General features: G+C 44.5%; 1 protein-coding gene across 4 annotated transcripts in view; it reads left to right on the plus strand.

Annotated features, from left to right (window-relative positions):
* grin1b (glutamate receptor, ionotropic, N-methyl D-aspartate 1b) overlaps positions 1 to 16,527 on the plus strand; it is a 53,817-nt gene that overhangs the window by 30,735 nt on the left and 6,555 nt on the right. For all 4 annotated transcript variants that reach the window (XM_017436601.3, XM_017436602.3, XM_017436603.3 and 1 more), the window contains 13 exons: positions 2,267 to 2,441; positions 3,033 to 3,183; positions 4,128 to 4,214; positions 5,106 to 5,241; positions 5,366 to 5,493; positions 7,711 to 7,875; positions 8,427 to 8,545; positions 8,777 to 8,889; positions 8,961 to 9,109; positions 9,666 to 9,823; positions 9,905 to 10,066; positions 10,157 to 10,266; positions 10,345 to 10,490. In XM_017436601.3, coding sequence (XP_017292090.1) covers positions 2,267 to 2,441; positions 3,033 to 3,183; positions 4,128 to 4,214; positions 5,106 to 5,241; positions 5,366 to 5,493; positions 7,711 to 7,875; positions 8,427 to 8,545; positions 8,777 to 8,889; positions 8,961 to 9,109; positions 9,666 to 9,823; positions 9,905 to 10,066; positions 10,157 to 10,266; positions 10,345 to 10,490 — 1,799 coding nt within the window. The remainder of the gene's footprint in view (positions 1 to 2,266; positions 2,442 to 3,032; positions 3,184 to 4,127; positions 4,215 to 5,105; positions 5,242 to 5,365; positions 5,494 to 7,710; positions 7,876 to 8,426; positions 8,546 to 8,776; positions 8,890 to 8,960; positions 9,110 to 9,665; positions 9,824 to 9,904; positions 10,067 to 10,156; positions 10,267 to 10,344; positions 10,491 to 16,527) is intronic.

Below are 16,527 nucleotides of genomic sequence, written 5' to 3' on the forward strand. Positions count from 1 at the left end.
CTCTGGCTGCTGAGTAATCCTCTTCCCGCTCTTTTGCTGTGGTTTTGATTTTGCTCCAGAAAACATCCTCACCGACCGACTGCTGCACTCCGAGAAACGATGAGACTTTTCTCCACATCTGTGCTCCTCCTCACAGATGTGCCAAAAATCCTCTTCGTTTCTTTAGAAGTGTGGCGAGACTGCACTCTGAGAATCATCCGGCTGTTTTGCCTCAGCTCCAGCAGCTTCGAGGTTTCCTCTGAAGGGAAAGTTTCTGGTTGTTGTTTAGGCCTGCAGGGTCTGAAAGATGTTCAGACCTGGCACTAACAGCCATCTTGGGTTATTTGATTTTAAAGTGGACAGCTCTGATTGATTCGTTCACACCTGGCTGTAAAATCTGTGCCTTTTGAGTCAAATTCATTTGAAGTTATTTAATAAAACAACAGAAAATCTGCGGGAGAAATAAAGACATGTTAACTGATTAGTGTCAGGACAAAGACTGAAGATTTAACTCATAAAATGAATATAATGATGTCGTAACGCTGCTCAGACTGTTGGCATGGCGCGTTATAGCTTCCAGTGACCACAGGGGGCCCAAAAACAATCAGAACCAGCTCGAACCCAAAGAGAAAACTCATCATGAAGTGTCCTGGTCCACCCTGATGAATAAAAGCCCAACTGAAAAACATGATTATTGTTTAATTATCTTCAATCAGCCAGCAGCTGAATAAATCTGTTTGTACCTCAAGGTTTCCAGGCGGGGTCGTGTCGGTTCAACATCGAGGATCAGTTCAGACCTCCTCTGGTCTGAGTAAAACTGGTTTTAATCCACGTTGAGTCTGTTCACACCTGTGTTTACAGAATCAGATTACAGATCACCTTCTGAAACACAAATCAATCTGAAACATTTCCCTGAAAAGGAACCTGTGAAGTGTTCTGGGACAGTCTGAACTCGGCTGCTGGTTTTCTTCAACTCGCTCTTGTCAGACTTGAAGGAAGAAGCTTCAGCTGTCTTACAGCAGTCCGTTAACTTCCCATCGTTCCTCCGGTTCTAAAACACGTCCTTCTCTGAGGAAAACATTCAAGTGTAAAAAAGGTTCTGCAAGGATACAGGTCAGGATATTGTTCTTTTTTTAAAACTGGACCTGTTGGAGACTGTTGTTCTGTTCTTCTAATATGACATTTTATTTAAATTTATTTATACAGCACCAATTCATGACAAAAGTCCAAACCAGACCCAGATTCAAATCCAGCAATAATCAGTTTGTTCCAGTTGTAATCTAATACATTAAAGTCTGTAGATTATGAAATGCCAGTTAGTAAAAGTTGCCTCAGTGAGGGTGGTATCCCTCTGGGCTGTGAGATGCTCAGATCACTGCTGGACGGCTCGCCTGTCGTTTGTTTCCAAACACTCAGAATTCAGGGAGACCGCGACGGAAAATGTGCCAGTTTTCTCCGGTTTTGAGTCTTCGGCTGCTCTACAGACGCAGCCCTGTGAGAAAGCCAGCAGACTGCGCCAAATCCCAGTTTCCCATCCTGAGCGACAGCAGGCAGGAACGACTCTCTTTTAACAGGAACCAGAACCAGGTCATCTGCCTCGACTGTGTTAGAGTTGAGAGGACAGGAAGGAGACACAGACAAACAGGAAGTGGTCCAGATGTAGTTTCCACACCTGGACCACATGTTAATAAATAATTACATGGAGAGTAGAGGAGTAAAGTCAGCAGCAGAGGGAGGAAATGAGGTCAGTTTGGACTCGTCTCAGCCGAAAGCAGCAGAACTAAAGGATAACTCAGGAAACCCAACCCTAACTATGGGATTTATCCCAAACAAAGCGAACTGATCTTCTTAGTCCTTCTGGTTTAATCTGAGGTGTTGAAGTAGCTGCTGTCAGTGTTTTTTTATGATCTGTTTGTGGAGAATGCTAACTGCGTTAGCCGCCTGATGTGACTCAGCTGGAAGACAGATTTGGACACGTCTCCTCGCTGCGTGACGAGTCTCTGCTGAAGGAAATCACCAGCTACAGCTCCTAATGTCCCACTGGGCTTTCCTGCGCCGAGACAAGCGGCTGTGATTGTCAGAGTGAACTCCCAGCATGCAGTTTGGTGTTACTGAACACTGACCTGATGCCTGAAGCCCAGAGAGTGTGTCTGAGTTACACTGAGCGCTTCTTAATTACCGCTGCTGAAAGTGTGTGTCTGCGAGCGTAATTAGTGTGAATGAGGACAGTTTTCAGGGGGATCCTGTGTAACTTTCTGCTGTGTGTGTGTGTGTGTGCACGGCGCAGGCTTGCTGGGCCTCCAGCTGATTAACGGTAAGAACGAGTCGGCTCACATCACGGACGCCGTCGCCGTGGTGGCTCAGTCCCTGCAGGAGCTGTTTGAGAAGGAGAACATCACGGAGCCTCCGCGGGGCTGCGTGGGGAACACCAACATCTGGAGAACCGGGCCGCTCTTCAAACGGTCAGTACCGCCAACCGCCTGCAACTGACGGGTCAAACTGTTGACCCGGCCTGCAGAATAAAAACCGTTTCATTTCCTGTCTTTTAAAGTGATTTGGACTAATTTTTTAATTGGATTAATTGGCTGGAAATAAATGCTGAAAATTAAAGGTGTAAATAATAGATGTGAAATTTATTTTGTTGTTTCTTTTCTCTAGTCTTTTTCAAAATGCTGTTTCACTTTCTCTGAAACTTTTGAGCCGATGTTGAGTTCAAGGCTCGAATGTTTGGAGGTCAGTACTCTCGTGTCGGACTCTCGCTGCTGTCCCCTGAAGCCACCATCGTGTCGAGTTTAATGAACACAGAAAGCGTGGGATTTCTGGGTGTTATGATCTCAGAGCGGACTCGTCTCCTTCAGCAGGACGGTTCACTGGTCTGAGTGAAACAACCGAGATAATTAACGTCCCCGCCGCTCTTCATCCTCCTCCTCTTCACTGGATGACCTAAACGCTCCCCCAGTCAGGATGATTATTTCTGCTGTCCAGGATCATCATCAGTTCACTTATGTCCCCAAATGAATTAAACCTGTCCTGCTCTCTGATTGGCTCCACAGGGTGCTGATGTCATCAAAGTACCCTGACGGCCTGACGGGACGAATCGAGTTTAACGATGACGGCGACCGGCGCTTCGCCACCTACAGCATCCTGAACTACCAGCAGAAGTCCAGTCGCCTGGTTCAGGTTGGAGTCTTCAACGGAACACAGGTACAGCTCACTTGGCAGAGACACCCGGTGTCCACCTGGCAGAGACACCCGGTGTCCACCTGGCAGAGACACCCAGTGTCCACCTGGCAGAGACACCCAGTGTCCACCTGGCTGAGACCACCTGGTGTCCACCTGGCAGAGACACCTGGTGGTCCACCTGGCTGAGACACCCAGTGTCCACCTGGCTGAGACCACCTGGTGTCCACCTGGCAGAGACACCCGGTGTCCACCTGGCAGAGACACCCAGTGTCCACCTGGCTGAGACCACCTGGTGTCCACCTGGCAGAGACACCCGGTGTCCACCTGGCAGAGACACCCAGTGTCCACCTGGCTGAGACCACCTGGTGTCCACCTGGCAGAGACACCCGGTGTCCACCTGGCAGAGACACCCAGTGTCCACCTGGCTGAGACCACCTGGTGTCCACCTGACAGAGACACCCGGTGGTCCACCTGTCCAACAGAAGCGCAAAGCAAAGTTGTGGCTAAAAGCTAAAAGCTGGATAAAAAGACAAAAATAGACAAAAATGTTTGTGAAGAAAAGAAAAGATCTCGTGTGTTTTTATAGGGAAAGATTTATAAATAAAGTTAGATAAGTCAAAAATGTCTACAAGTTACAGAAACTGAAAGTCATTATTCCTGATTGAGGTGAACATAAATGGTTCAAACAGCACAAAGGAAGCAGTTGGATACAAAAAGCGTTCGGTATAAACTATAAAGAGGAAAACGGTGAAGGAAACCAGGAGAAGTGACCAGAATCTGCTGACAGAAACGGCAGCTGCAGCTGAAGAGAAGCGAGCTGCAGGCAGGAAGTCTCAGAGCCTCCAGCCTCTTTAAATATGAATGTTGAGATGAAGTATTGATGCTGTCATTTAGTCGTTCTGTCACACTGAGACCTGCACAGAACAACTTCCCAACCCGAGTCTAAATGTGTGTTTGTGCTGCAGGTTGTGATGAATCCTCAGAGGAAGATCATCTGGCCTGGAGGAGAGACGGAGAAACCCGTCGGATACCAGATGTCGACCAAGCTGAAGGTCTGTTTGGGTCAGCGGACCATGATGAAGCTGCTTTCAGGTTCAGGTTTCTGATGTTGGACAGTTTTAAAGACACCAGGTCAGCAGCTTTTCAGACAGATTATTTTCAGACAGAAGAAAGGAGATACTGCGCCCACAAGGCTTTAATAAATAATCTGACATGTTTGGAGTTAAAAGTCCTACAGAGATTCAGTCCATCAGCTTCTTTTACAGTCCACCCTCCTCTTCCTCGGTCCTGCAGCTCTGAGCTGCCTCAGAAACATAAATCTGCTCTCAGGTTCCTCCCAGAAACCTTTAAAACTGTGAAACAGCAAACAGAAGCAGACCTGAGAGCTCAGACCAGCACACAGCTAAAATCCTTCAACATGAGTCATAAAACTCTGAAACCTGCTGAAGAGTCAAACAGGAAACGGTTTAACGTCAGCTCCACGTCTGATGATTCTGCAGGAGGTCATCGACTTTTACACAAAGTCTCTGAGGAAGCTGCAACACTGCAGGATGTGTCGAGTTTCTGCTGCCATCACACCAAATTTTACATCAATATCTGGAAAATTGACAGAATTATAGCTGCTTTTGTGTTGGCAAAGGCCATTTGGCTGTGGCAGCCATCTTGAATTGGGTTTATTCCAAAGGCTGGACAATGATGAGTGACTCTCCTCTGAGCTGGGACCGGGACATAAAGTCACAGATTTCAGAAACATAAAGCTGAAGGTGGTTCTTCAGTCAGTCCGGGCGGCGGTGCACCACCAGGCTCTGTACAAGGACTGCTGCCTTTTTGTTTTTTAATAAACATGTCACCAAGTTGAGGTTTTGAAGTTTTAAAATGAAGTTTTATAAACAGCTTTACGGGGTTTTATTCCTCTAACGTCTGTGTGTCTGAAATCTGTTCAGATTGTGACGATCCATCAGGAGCCGTTTGTTTACGTGAAGCCAACGAAGAGCGACGGCACGTGTAAGGAGGAGTACACCGTTAACGGAGTTCTGATCAAGAAGGTGATCTGTACCGGACCCAACGGGACCATCCCAGGTACTACTGATCTGTGAGGACCCTCAGAACCCCTCCCCACCCCCCTGATTAGACCCCAGAGTTTGACTCTCTTACTCAACATCTGGGTCCGTCTCCGTGTTTAACAAACCCAACCTGTGCTCAGGTCAGCCCATCGTCCCTCAGTGCTGCTACGGGTTCTGCATCGACCTGCTCATCAAGCTGGCCATGAGCATGAACTTCACCTACGAGGTTCACCTGGTGGCTGATGGGAAGTTTGGAACTCAGGAGCGAGTAAGTTCAGGCGATACGTCCCGGATCTTTTAAAGCGACTCATAGTTTCCCAGAGGTCCTGAAGGTCTGACAGAGTTTCAGTTTTGGGCTTTAGCTGCTTCTTATGGCTTGCTTCCATGAAAGGAGGGTGACCATGTGATTGTTGGTCTGCCTGTTAGCAAAATATCTTTAATTGAAACGCTCAGAACATAACTGATGAACGTTCGTCTACAACTGATTAACTTTTGGAGTCAACCACAGCTAGATGTCCTTATGAAACACAGAAATGGCTATAATGTAGTTAATTTTACAGATATTGAGCTAAATTTTGGCGTGGTGGTAGCAGAGAGTCACCCCAACAGCTACGCAGATCGCAGGAGCTCTTCGTTTCAAACGAAGGCGGCGGGCGATATGCATTCATGCAAGGAATGCTAGTTGTTTTTTTTATTGATAATGAGGTCATATCCAGAGAAAAACAATTGTTGCCTAATTTTAATATGAAATCAGTTGTTTTAGCCTCAAGTTTGTTTATTTATCTGCTGCCAGGACATCGCTGAGGCTTGTTGCCATGGCGACCGCAGCTCTGACTCTCACCTTGTTCAGGTTTCGAGAGATGATGTCGTCCTTCGTCACTTCCTCGTTGCTCTTTGTTCCCTTCAGACTGTCAGCGCTCTTCCTCCCATTTCTCCTCAGATTTATTTCTTTATTAATGCTTTTTTTTTCTGGCTGTAAATCAAGACAAACCAGAGAAATCACATTTTCTGTGAAAAAACACAGAAGAAGAAGCTGAACCTGAAAGAACGATAGGTAAAAGCTAAAACTAGAATAAGAGGACAGAAACAGAGCCAGTAGCTGAAGCAGAGATCAATGTTTCTGAAGGAACTCAAGAGATAAAAATGGGTTTCTATGGGGAAAATGTTAGTAAATAAAATTAAATATTATGAAAAGTTAAAAAGTTACTCAAACCAAAAAGAGCAGCCATCTCCTGATTGAGCTGAACCTTTAGATAAAATAACACAAAGGAAGCAGAAGTAGTTAAAAATAATTACAATGATTTGTTGACTCGCCAGCAGGACGCTGATCGTCTTCCAGGTCAAATAATCTGCCGTTAATCTGCCGCTCTGCTGCTCGTTAATCTGCTGCTCTGCTGCTCGTTAATCTGCTCCGAGTCGTCCTGTTTCTCCCGTGGAGACGTCTCATCTTCACCTGTTTATTTTCAGCAGCTGAGTCTGTTTTCTTAAACCTGCTGCTGGTGTGACCGGCAGCCGACGGGGCGACGGTGTTGTTGTTGTTTACGGTCCGGTTCAGCAGAAGGTGTGAAGCTTCACACTCATCCAGAGGCTTCATTAAAGCTGCTCGTTTCTTCACACCTCTGCAAATAAACCACACAAATCTGGACCAATAAACCTGTTCAGAAGCAGAGAGCTCAACTGAAACAGATTTAATTAAAGGTCCTGTAATCCTCAAAGGAATGCATGTCGCCCGCCACCTTTCAGGTCCGAGTTTTAAACTCAAATTTATGTTGAGTTAAAGTCGTTTTTGATCAAACCTTGAAAACAACGTCATGTGCAAAACTCTGAGCTGTCTCCATCAGATTAAGTGTTGGGGATGACTCTCAGCTACTACCTCACCAAACGTTAGCTGAATATCTAAAACGGACTGAATTACAGCTAATGTTGTGTTTAACAGTTTAGTTGTTTTTAACGAAATGCATCAGAGTGCAGTAATAAGGAGTTTTGTTGGTGTTTCTGTGGCCTGAAATGCTTTGTTTTGAATTATTTAGGTTCAGTCAGAGTTCTGCTTTGCATCTTTTTGCTGTTTTCGGTTCAGCTCGTTAAAACGGCACCGATTCACAACAACGACCGTTTCAGGGTAACATCCGGAGAGAGCAAACATGTCCAATTAAAATCCACTCCTAAACAGTCCAACTCTTTCTCAGTGGGTTCTAATTATAATCCTGTCTAAAAACAAATTAAAACCATTCTGTAACTCAGGAAGCCAGCATTGAGTCTTTGCTTCAAATTACTGGTATTATCTGTCAGATTTATCTGTTCTTTTATGTAAAACACCTAATAACCGTGTTTCAGTTGTAGAAAAACGAATAAGAATATAATCATGCATTAAGCTTTGTGGATCTAAGAAGTGATGAGGGATGGAGCTGATGGTAGGAAACCCCAGAAAGTGCAGACTGGGCTCCAGTTGAACCAGTTTACCAGAGTTCTGACCTCCGCCCTGCAGGTGAATAACAGCAACAAGAAGGAGTGGAACGGGATGATGGGGGAGCTGCTGGGGGGCCTGGCTGACATGATTGTGGCCCCCCTCACCATCAACAATGAGCGCGCTCAGTACATCGAGTTCTCCAAACCCTTTAAATACCAGGGGCTCACCATCCTCGTCAAGAAGGTGAGCAGCACCCACGTTCGGTTTGGGGATGAGGACGGTGGAATTAGCTTCTGTAAAGAACAGCTGGATCGTTAATAAGAAGGAACCTGATCAGTTCCATCATCTGCTTCCTGATGATGGACGCTGAGCTCAGACTCAGATGATCAGAGAGGTTTGTTGTGAGAAGAAAGCCAAGTTTATGTTCACACGCTCCAGCGGCTCCAGCAGCCCGACTCCGAGCCATTCATTTCACAGATATTGATCGCTTTAATCTCTGTATTCACCTCAGGCTGCCGGCAGCTTTCTGTGAAGCTGTTTGTGCTCAGATGAAACCCGACAACACAGAATTAAAGAGTTAGCTTTGTCTGCACCAGAGATGGGCTGAAATATGAGCTCACAGCAGCACGTTAAAGGGATAGTCTGCTCAGTTTTGAAACCAGGTTCAGACAAATAGGTGTCAGTAGTTAGCGCCGTATCAGCCGTGACATCAGTCACAGAACAAGAGTCTTCGTCCGGCATGGACACAACTGGAGGGAGACTTAGCCACGCCTGTTTTCTGTTTGTGTTTTCAGGAAATCCCTCGCAGCACTCTGGACTCGTTCATGCAGCCGTTCCAGAGCACACTGTGGCTGTTAGTCGGTCTGTCGGTCCATGTGGTGGCAGTGATGCTTTACCTATTAGACCGGTTCAGGTAAACAACTCAGCCGTGGGCTGTAACTCTAACAGTACCCGCTGTGAGCCTCTGGGACTCACACCAGGACTCTCACAGCCCGGAGAGATACTGGTTGTACCATGTTAGAAAAATACAAGATCTCAAAAGATATAAGGTTCTGGATCATTGATGACACGATACGATGCAGGCGATACAATAACAACCAGTGAGTTTTCCTCCTGAGAACCTGACCCCACTGTGTGTCTGCAGCCCGTTTGGGAGGTTTAAAGTGAACAGCGAAGAGGAGGAAGAAGATGCCCTCACCCTGTCCTCCGCCATGTGGTTCTCATGGGGAGTTCTGCTGAACTCCGGGATCGGAGAAGGTAACGAGCGCCGGCTCTGATGCCTGTCTTCCCGTCGGCGCCGCCGCCATCTGATGTTTGTTGATCTGCAGGGGCTCCCAGGAGCTTCTCGGCCAGGATCCTGGGGATGGTGTGGGCAGGCTTCGCCATGATCATCGTAGCATCGTACACCGCCAACCTGGCAGCCTTCCTGGTGCTGGACCGGCCTGAGGAGCGCATCACTGGCATCAATGACCCCAGGGTGAGAACAGGAGCACTGCTTCATCTTAAAGTAGCTGAAGGCTAAAAGTAACAAACTACTGGCTAAAAGTAGCATAAGAAGAAAATAATAGAGACAGTTTTGTTGAAGCAGTTTTAAATAGAATAATGTCTATGAAGGAACTGAAGAGATCTTCTTCTATGGTGGAAATATTTGTGAATAAAATAAAGTAGAGCTCCTGAATGAGCCGAAAGGTTTGACATGTGAACGGCTAAAACTACACAAAGTCTGCAGAAAAAGAATCTAAAAGATAAAAAACAGGCAAACAACAATCAAAATGCTGAACTGGCATTCATGCAATAAATGATTGGTTTAAATCCACCTCATAGTTTGTGTTACGGAAGAGAAAATGTCAGAAACAGATGCAGAACTCCTCCATGCCTCTCAGGAGCTGATGAAACTGTAGTCCCATCTGAGCTGAACTACGGTGTGACACACCTGGCTCGAAAGCTCAGGTGACCTTAGCTAAAAAAAAAATCTGTCATAAAATCATCTGTGGGCCGACTTTCATCTGTGACCCTGTTCTCCGTGCTTCCAGCTGCGTAACCCGTCAGATAAGTTCATCTACGCCACAGTGAAGCAGAGCTCGGTGGATATCTACTTCAGACGGCAGGTGGAGCTGAGCACCATGTACCGGCACATGGAGAAACACAACTACGAGAGCGCCGCCGAGGCCATCCAGGCTGTCCGAGACAAGTAGGCAGCGGGGACGGCAGGGCAGGTGTACCGTACCTGTCCCGCCCTGTAGACCTAACGCCTGTGCTTCTCCTGCTGCAGTAAGCTGCACGCCTTCATCTGGGACAGCGCCGTGTTGGAGTTCGAGGCGTCGCAGAAATGCGATCTGGTGACGACAGGAGAGCTTTTCTTCCGCTCCGGGTTCGGGATCGGAATGAGGAAAGACAGTCCGTGGAAGCAGAACGTTTCTCTGGCTATTCTCAGGTACCAAAGTCTGAAGCTATCACTGACAGACCATTGTCTCTTAAGCTCCGCCCACTGATGCCCCGCCCACTCCTCTTGTTTTTTTCACAGTTCCCATGAAAACGGCTTCATGGAGGATCTGGACAAGACGTGGGTTCGATACCAGGAGTGCGACTCCAGGAGCAACGCGCCCGCCACCCTCACCTTCGAGAACATGGCAGGTAGGAAACAGCCTCCGCCCCCTGATAGACTGATGTGACAGAGAGGCTCAGTGCTTTACCCTCGCCACCTGTCCTCAGGTGTGTTCATGCTGGTGGCCGGCGGCATCGTGGCGGGGATCTTCCTCATCTTCATCGAAATCGCCTACAAACGGCACAAAGATGCCCGCAGGAAACAGATGCAGCTCGCCTTCGCCGCCGTCAACGTTTGGAGGAAGAACCTGCAGGTATGCTGCTGTACTTCACCTGAACTTACTTCTTTTACTTTACGTTATGTTCTGTTACTTTTTGCATTTTAATTTACATTTTATTTTACTTTATTTTACTTTGTGTTGTTTCTTTACCTCAAACTGATGTTTTATGTTACTTTACATTATAGTTATTTCTGTTCTGTTTGACATTTAGTTATGTTTCAATCCTTTACATTGTTTTGTTAAATTATTTACTTTTCTGAGGCGATCCCAACCTGCTCGGCTCTTCTTGCTGATCTGTTTTCGTGTTTCTTCGGTGAAATGTTTGAAGAGTTTTGTGTTGAAACCTGGACAGAACGTCACAACGTTGTCGGCGTGTTTTTTTTGTCACATGACCTTTTTGTAGTGAAGCTTGAGTTGAGCCCGGCTGGTTTTAATGATGTCGTTTGGGTTTGTGTTGGGGAGTTTTTGCTACAGCAGGAAGAGAAATCAGTCATTCAGAGACTTTCCTTGTTTACTGATCAGATCTGACTGGACCGTGTGACGCAGGTTTGATTTGTCAGTTTTATTTTCTGTTTTTCTCATCCATCAGCTCAAACTGTTTACACAACAGCGTGTTATTAACCAACCTTTCAGCACAGAACTGTAACTTTAAAGCCGTCATACAGAGATTTATATTTCTCAGACTGTATCAGTGAAAAGATGATCACATTCGGATCAAGGACTTTAAAGTTGTTGTCTTAATTCTGTCAGTTTTATGTATTTCTTGTAAAAAGAGACGATATTAAGCACCGTCTGCTCTGATTGGTCAGCTGCAGTGGTGTGGTCAAGCTCCGCCCACAACCCTTTCAAATTAAAGCTCTTCATGAGGTGTAAAAGCAGTTTCTGCCCATGAGTGGAGCTTGAGACGTCAACATTTTATATAAATCTTCGATCCTTAAAGACTTTTCATGGATGCTGTTTTAGACTAAATCAGGATTATAAAAACATCAATATTTTCACCTTGACTCTAAAATCCCTGAAATGCAGGAATGAATGGATGTGAACAGATGAAATGAAGCTGGTGAAAACATGAAATATCTTCAGCCAACGACAGAAAGCTTGTTTATTATTTTTCTATTCTCTTCCAACTTTTTCATTTTTCAGTTCGTGAAAACACCAGAGGTGAAAAAGTTTCCTCTGAATTATTAATCTGAGCACATTTCTGCTCCTGGCAGCGGTGAGTTATGAGTCTCTGACCTCAGATCAGTCTGTCCTGCGTTCGCTGTTAAACTTTAATGAGCTCCTGTTGCTGCTGGCTGATCTCTCAGCTCAGAAGAATCACAGACAGAGCTCATCTTAAATCAGTGCCTAATTCCTCTTCCTTCTCATCACAGACACAGTTTTTACTTCCATCGTGACAAAGGTTTCAGGTTTTTCTCCTGCTCGGATGAAGCAGCGGGTTTTGAACGGAGTCTTCCTCAGCTGCCAGGAGACAACCTTGAAACTCCTTGAAAAATAAGTGATCATCATTCCAAGGAAACCTGCTGCTGCGATAAAAGCTCGTAAAGCTTCCAATTAAACTTCACCGTCCTCTAAGGACGAATGAAGATCAGCAACAACTGAACAGAACCCATGAACGATTAAAGGCCTACCATTCCTCGAAGGAATGCATGTCACCCGCCAGCTTTCATGTCAGCGTTTTTTCCCGTCGTCTCTCGTTGTTGGGAATTAAAACCAGCAGGATCCGTTTTATGAAAGCTGCCATTTTTGGAACCAGAGTCTGTGCACTAGTGATGTGGGGCTTTAAGTCCCGCCTACAATCCTGGTGTCACATGACCTTTTCTGTAAAGCTTTAAATAACTACTTCCAGGTAGACAGGGAAGCTAGTCCTGTTCTGGCTTAAACTTCTGGGTTCTGGTCTTAAAGTTAATGAGCTGCAAATGGCCGCCACAGCCAACTGACCTTAGGAAACACAAAAATGTCAACAACTCAGTCAGATTTACAGATACTGAGCTAAGATTTGACGTGGTAGTAGCTGAGAGTCATCCTCAACAAACACTCAGAGCTCTAAGAAACCTCTACCAATATTTCACAGACTCAAACATTACCAAGATGGTTAATTAACTTATTATTGAACTTGTAAATAGTTGATTTTCTGAGTACTACCAGTGGTACTTTTACCACAGTTTGAAAACAATAGATCTAAAGGATAATTGTCTCCAACATTATTATTAACACATAAACTGTGAGGATAAAAAAGTCAAATAAGAGGCAGTAAAGTTAAAGTATTAAAGCTCCATCAGCCATCGGCTGGATGATAAAAACACTTTCAGAGACTCAGAGGACGATGCAGCTGATGAGTTAATATCTGACGGTTTATCAAATAATCCTGAAAGAATCAAAGATTTGCCAAACTGCTGAAGCTTTAATCTTCAGCAGAGCGACATAAACAAAATCTTTGCCACGCTGTGATAAACATCAATAAAGGATCAGTTTTTGGTGTCAAACAACCGTGTGACTCTAAATCTGCCAGAAGAAAAAATAATTATAGATTAAAACTTATCTGCTTTGCAGCAAATTAAAAGATGTTTTCTTGAATTCAGCCTCAGTGAACTGCTGCTGTTAGCCTGAATCCGTTTTATTTTCAACGACAGGCGTCTTTTTAATTTCATTTTTGAATTTATCAATTTATCTGATATTTCTCAGCAAACCTGGTCTGATGTTTTAAATCACAACATTTATATTTAATCTGTAGGCATCCAGAAAAAAAAACTATTTTTTCAGTAATTAGAGTTTAGAGATTTGAAAAGCCGGCCGTTTACTGTAAACTGTTTAAAGTTTTGCTGATGATACTATAAAGTGTCAGGATAGATATTTCATGAAATCAGTCAGATCTTTAGCATCAAATTGAATGATTGATGTAGAAAAATATTGTACATTTCTTTCTAAACCAAAAGTGAAAACAAGTCATCGTGTTGTTAGATGCTGTAGGATAAAGGGGTGATTTCTGCAACGATAAACTCGTTAAAGTCTGACAGAAATAATGTTTCTGTCACAAACATGTCTTTACATGATCACCAGCAGAAATCTGTCAGTTTGTGGCAGAGGATCACTGCTGATTTAAAATGAAAAAGAACATCAGAGCCTTCTGTTTTTGCTGACTTCAGTGTGCTTCTCAAAGAGATTAAAAGACTTAAACTTAAAAATATCTCTTCCACTGATCTGAAAAGTGAACCGTGGATCATTACAGCATCAAAAAAGGAGCTGGATGACAGAAGACCTGTTCTAAGACTCCTGCTCCAGTTTGTTGTTTCAGACGTTCAGCCTCCTCGTCAGCAGCTGGATGCGGCTTCCTGACAGAAACACATTAATAACCATCAGCCTTCGCCTGCATTAGCATTTCAAACAGCCGCTGCCACGGGCTAACGGCTAACGCAGGATGATTAGCACTTCACACGGCTGCGACTGCAGAGGCAGCAGAACAGAAACCATCTTTGACTAAAATCACACGGTCCAGTCCGGATCATTTCATTGTCCAAAAGCTGACTTCAATCTTTATGAAGCCAAAAACTACTATAGATGAGTGATAAAGAATTCAATTTGACATTAAATAAGAAACTGAGATAACTGTGATGTCTAGCAGAGCTCGAGCCTTTTAGTCCTGATTTTATAGCTTTAATCAGAGGAGACGATGGTTTCCACTCAGCCCTCCTCTTCCTAAGAGTTTTCCTCCCCTCAGATCTGTCCTGCAGCTTTAAACTGACAAACAAACATAAAATTGGACCCAAATTGTCCTCATTGACCTCTGCAGCAGTCTCACAGCCTGAGAGAGCAGACAGAACCTGCAGTGTACCAAACAGATGGGAAAATATCGTCTGACAGATTGATTCCCAGATTCCCTCGACTACAGTTCAACCACAAATCAATGGTTCTGATCCATCTTTTAAGCCACTGGGCTGTGACTGATAGTGACTAGTTAGTGAACAGCAGTCAGGAGGGAGTCTCCAAAATGTCTCATAATGTTTGCAGGGTTCTCAGTTTCCTTATGTGAGTCACAGCATCTCTGAATCGTTGCAGGCGTCTCAGTTTAGTTCCTTCATTTCTAGAGTGCTGGAGATGTTTCTTAGACATCTGACAAAAATAGGTATAAAAGCCTTGACTATAAATAACAGTTATTGTTTAAAAACTATATGTGCCTATTTTCATTTTAAAAGTGTACTCTAGGAGAGTAAATCATAAACATTGGGGCGACTCCCAAGGTGGGCACGCTGTGGGCAGAGGTGGTCAACAACTTAATGTGCACAATCTAGAATATAGTTTTGCAAGTTGTACACATGAAAATAAGCCACAATTTTCTAAAACTGGCCACTCAGAACAAGGACAGATGGTTCACTGGTTGCAGACACTCAGATTTCAGTTAAACTGCAACAAAAAAATCATCCATTTTCTCAAAATTTTGAGTTTCCACAAGTCGCAGCCCAGTGAGATAACCCCAAGCTTTTAGAATTCTAAACTTTATGGAAACTAAATTGAGAAAGGCCTGAGACAAGTTTGAGATGCCTGCAACAATTCAAGGAATATTTTAGGAGAAAACTTGTCCGTTTTTGGACATGTTCAAAATTCAAGCAACAAGCTTACAAGCCTCTGCGAAACACAAGAAAATTAAAACCCCACAAACATTTAGGAATATTTTAGAGACTCCTTGGAGAATGCCTTTCACTAACAAGTGTCCAACAGTCCAGTGAGAAACTGGCTAAACTTCATCTCTCAGCCTGTGGGATGTTTGGAATCCAGACTGAAAATTGTCTGATGTAAACTCTTTAGGGTACCAGTCTGTAGAAAACAGCAAAGTATCATCTGCATATAAGCGAATATGGATTGTGTAACAAAGAGAGAAGGTGAACAACTTCAAAACAGCAGAGCATATCTGACAGTTTGTACACTTTGTTCTGGTTGATGGCTCATCTGTGAGGTCTGCCTGTGTTTGTGCTTGTACTCAGAGTTCAGTTAGAATAATTCAGTGAGGTGAATTAGTAAACTTGATCTGCAGATAGAACCAGTTTAGGATTAGTTCAGTCCAGTTTTCATGGTCTTATCTGTCATGTGCTCCGCTGTTACTGACTGATGCTCTGATCAAAGTCTTCCAATCTGTCCCTGCTGGATGTCACAGACTGGGTCCAGCTGGACAACCAGTTTGGGCCTGAGAAGGAAAGTCTTCCTTGAATTTATGTGCTTTAATGACTGTTTCTCCATTTTCCTTTTGAATGTGTTCACACTTGATGAATCTAAACCAGATCTGGGTACAGCTGTGTGAGCTTCTCTGTTTTTCTTTTTATCAATAAACCTCACAAGCAACTGGCTTCCCTTCAGGCTGGCGTCTTACAAACATCTACATCCTGTCTGAACATCTACTCGTGTTTGTAGCAGTAAAGGTTCAGACATGTTTTAGTTTTGGTGATGGGACGTGCAGCACAGCCACTCTCTTTGTTTGTTGTTGTTTACATTGGGATTCTGTTGCTCGGGTGGTTTGTTGACAATCAGAAAAACAGAACTTTGTTATCCAGGTCCCACCTGAACTGCTCAAGGGTCAAAGGTCAAACTGATGATGATGTCAGAGGTCAAGCAACATGTGACCATCAGCTGCTGCCCCTCCTTCCTCTGTTTTCTGCCCCACCCCCTCAGGCGAGATGGCATTATAGCAGCAGAGTGTTGGTATAATGATCTGATGTGATCACTTCCCCATTCAGACCTCATCTGCCATCTTTGTTCCCCCTCCACCCCCATCCCCCTCCCCCACCCACAGGAAATGTTCCCTAAGATTTTTCAGACTGATTTCCTGTTGTCTTCCTGTGTTTGAGCCTCATGTTGTTGTTTGTTGTTGTTGTTGTTTACCTGCTACTGTGTGTTTGTGGCTGTGGGCAGTAAAACACAACTCTTGTTTTACTGAAACATCCCCTCATCTGAACACAAACCGTAGCTACACAACATATAACACACAGACACACAAACACACACACACACATACTCGTATTTGTTGTTTATAAGACCAGTGTGACGTGTTGGTGGTTTATAAAGACACTGTCCTCCCAAC

This window comes from Kryptolebias marmoratus, linkage group LG1 (genome assembly GCF_001649575.2).
Source record: "Kryptolebias marmoratus isolate JLee-2015 linkage group LG1, ASM164957v2, whole genome shotgun sequence".
Lineage (NCBI taxonomy): Eukaryota > Metazoa > Chordata > Actinopteri > Cyprinodontiformes > Rivulidae > Kryptolebias > Kryptolebias marmoratus.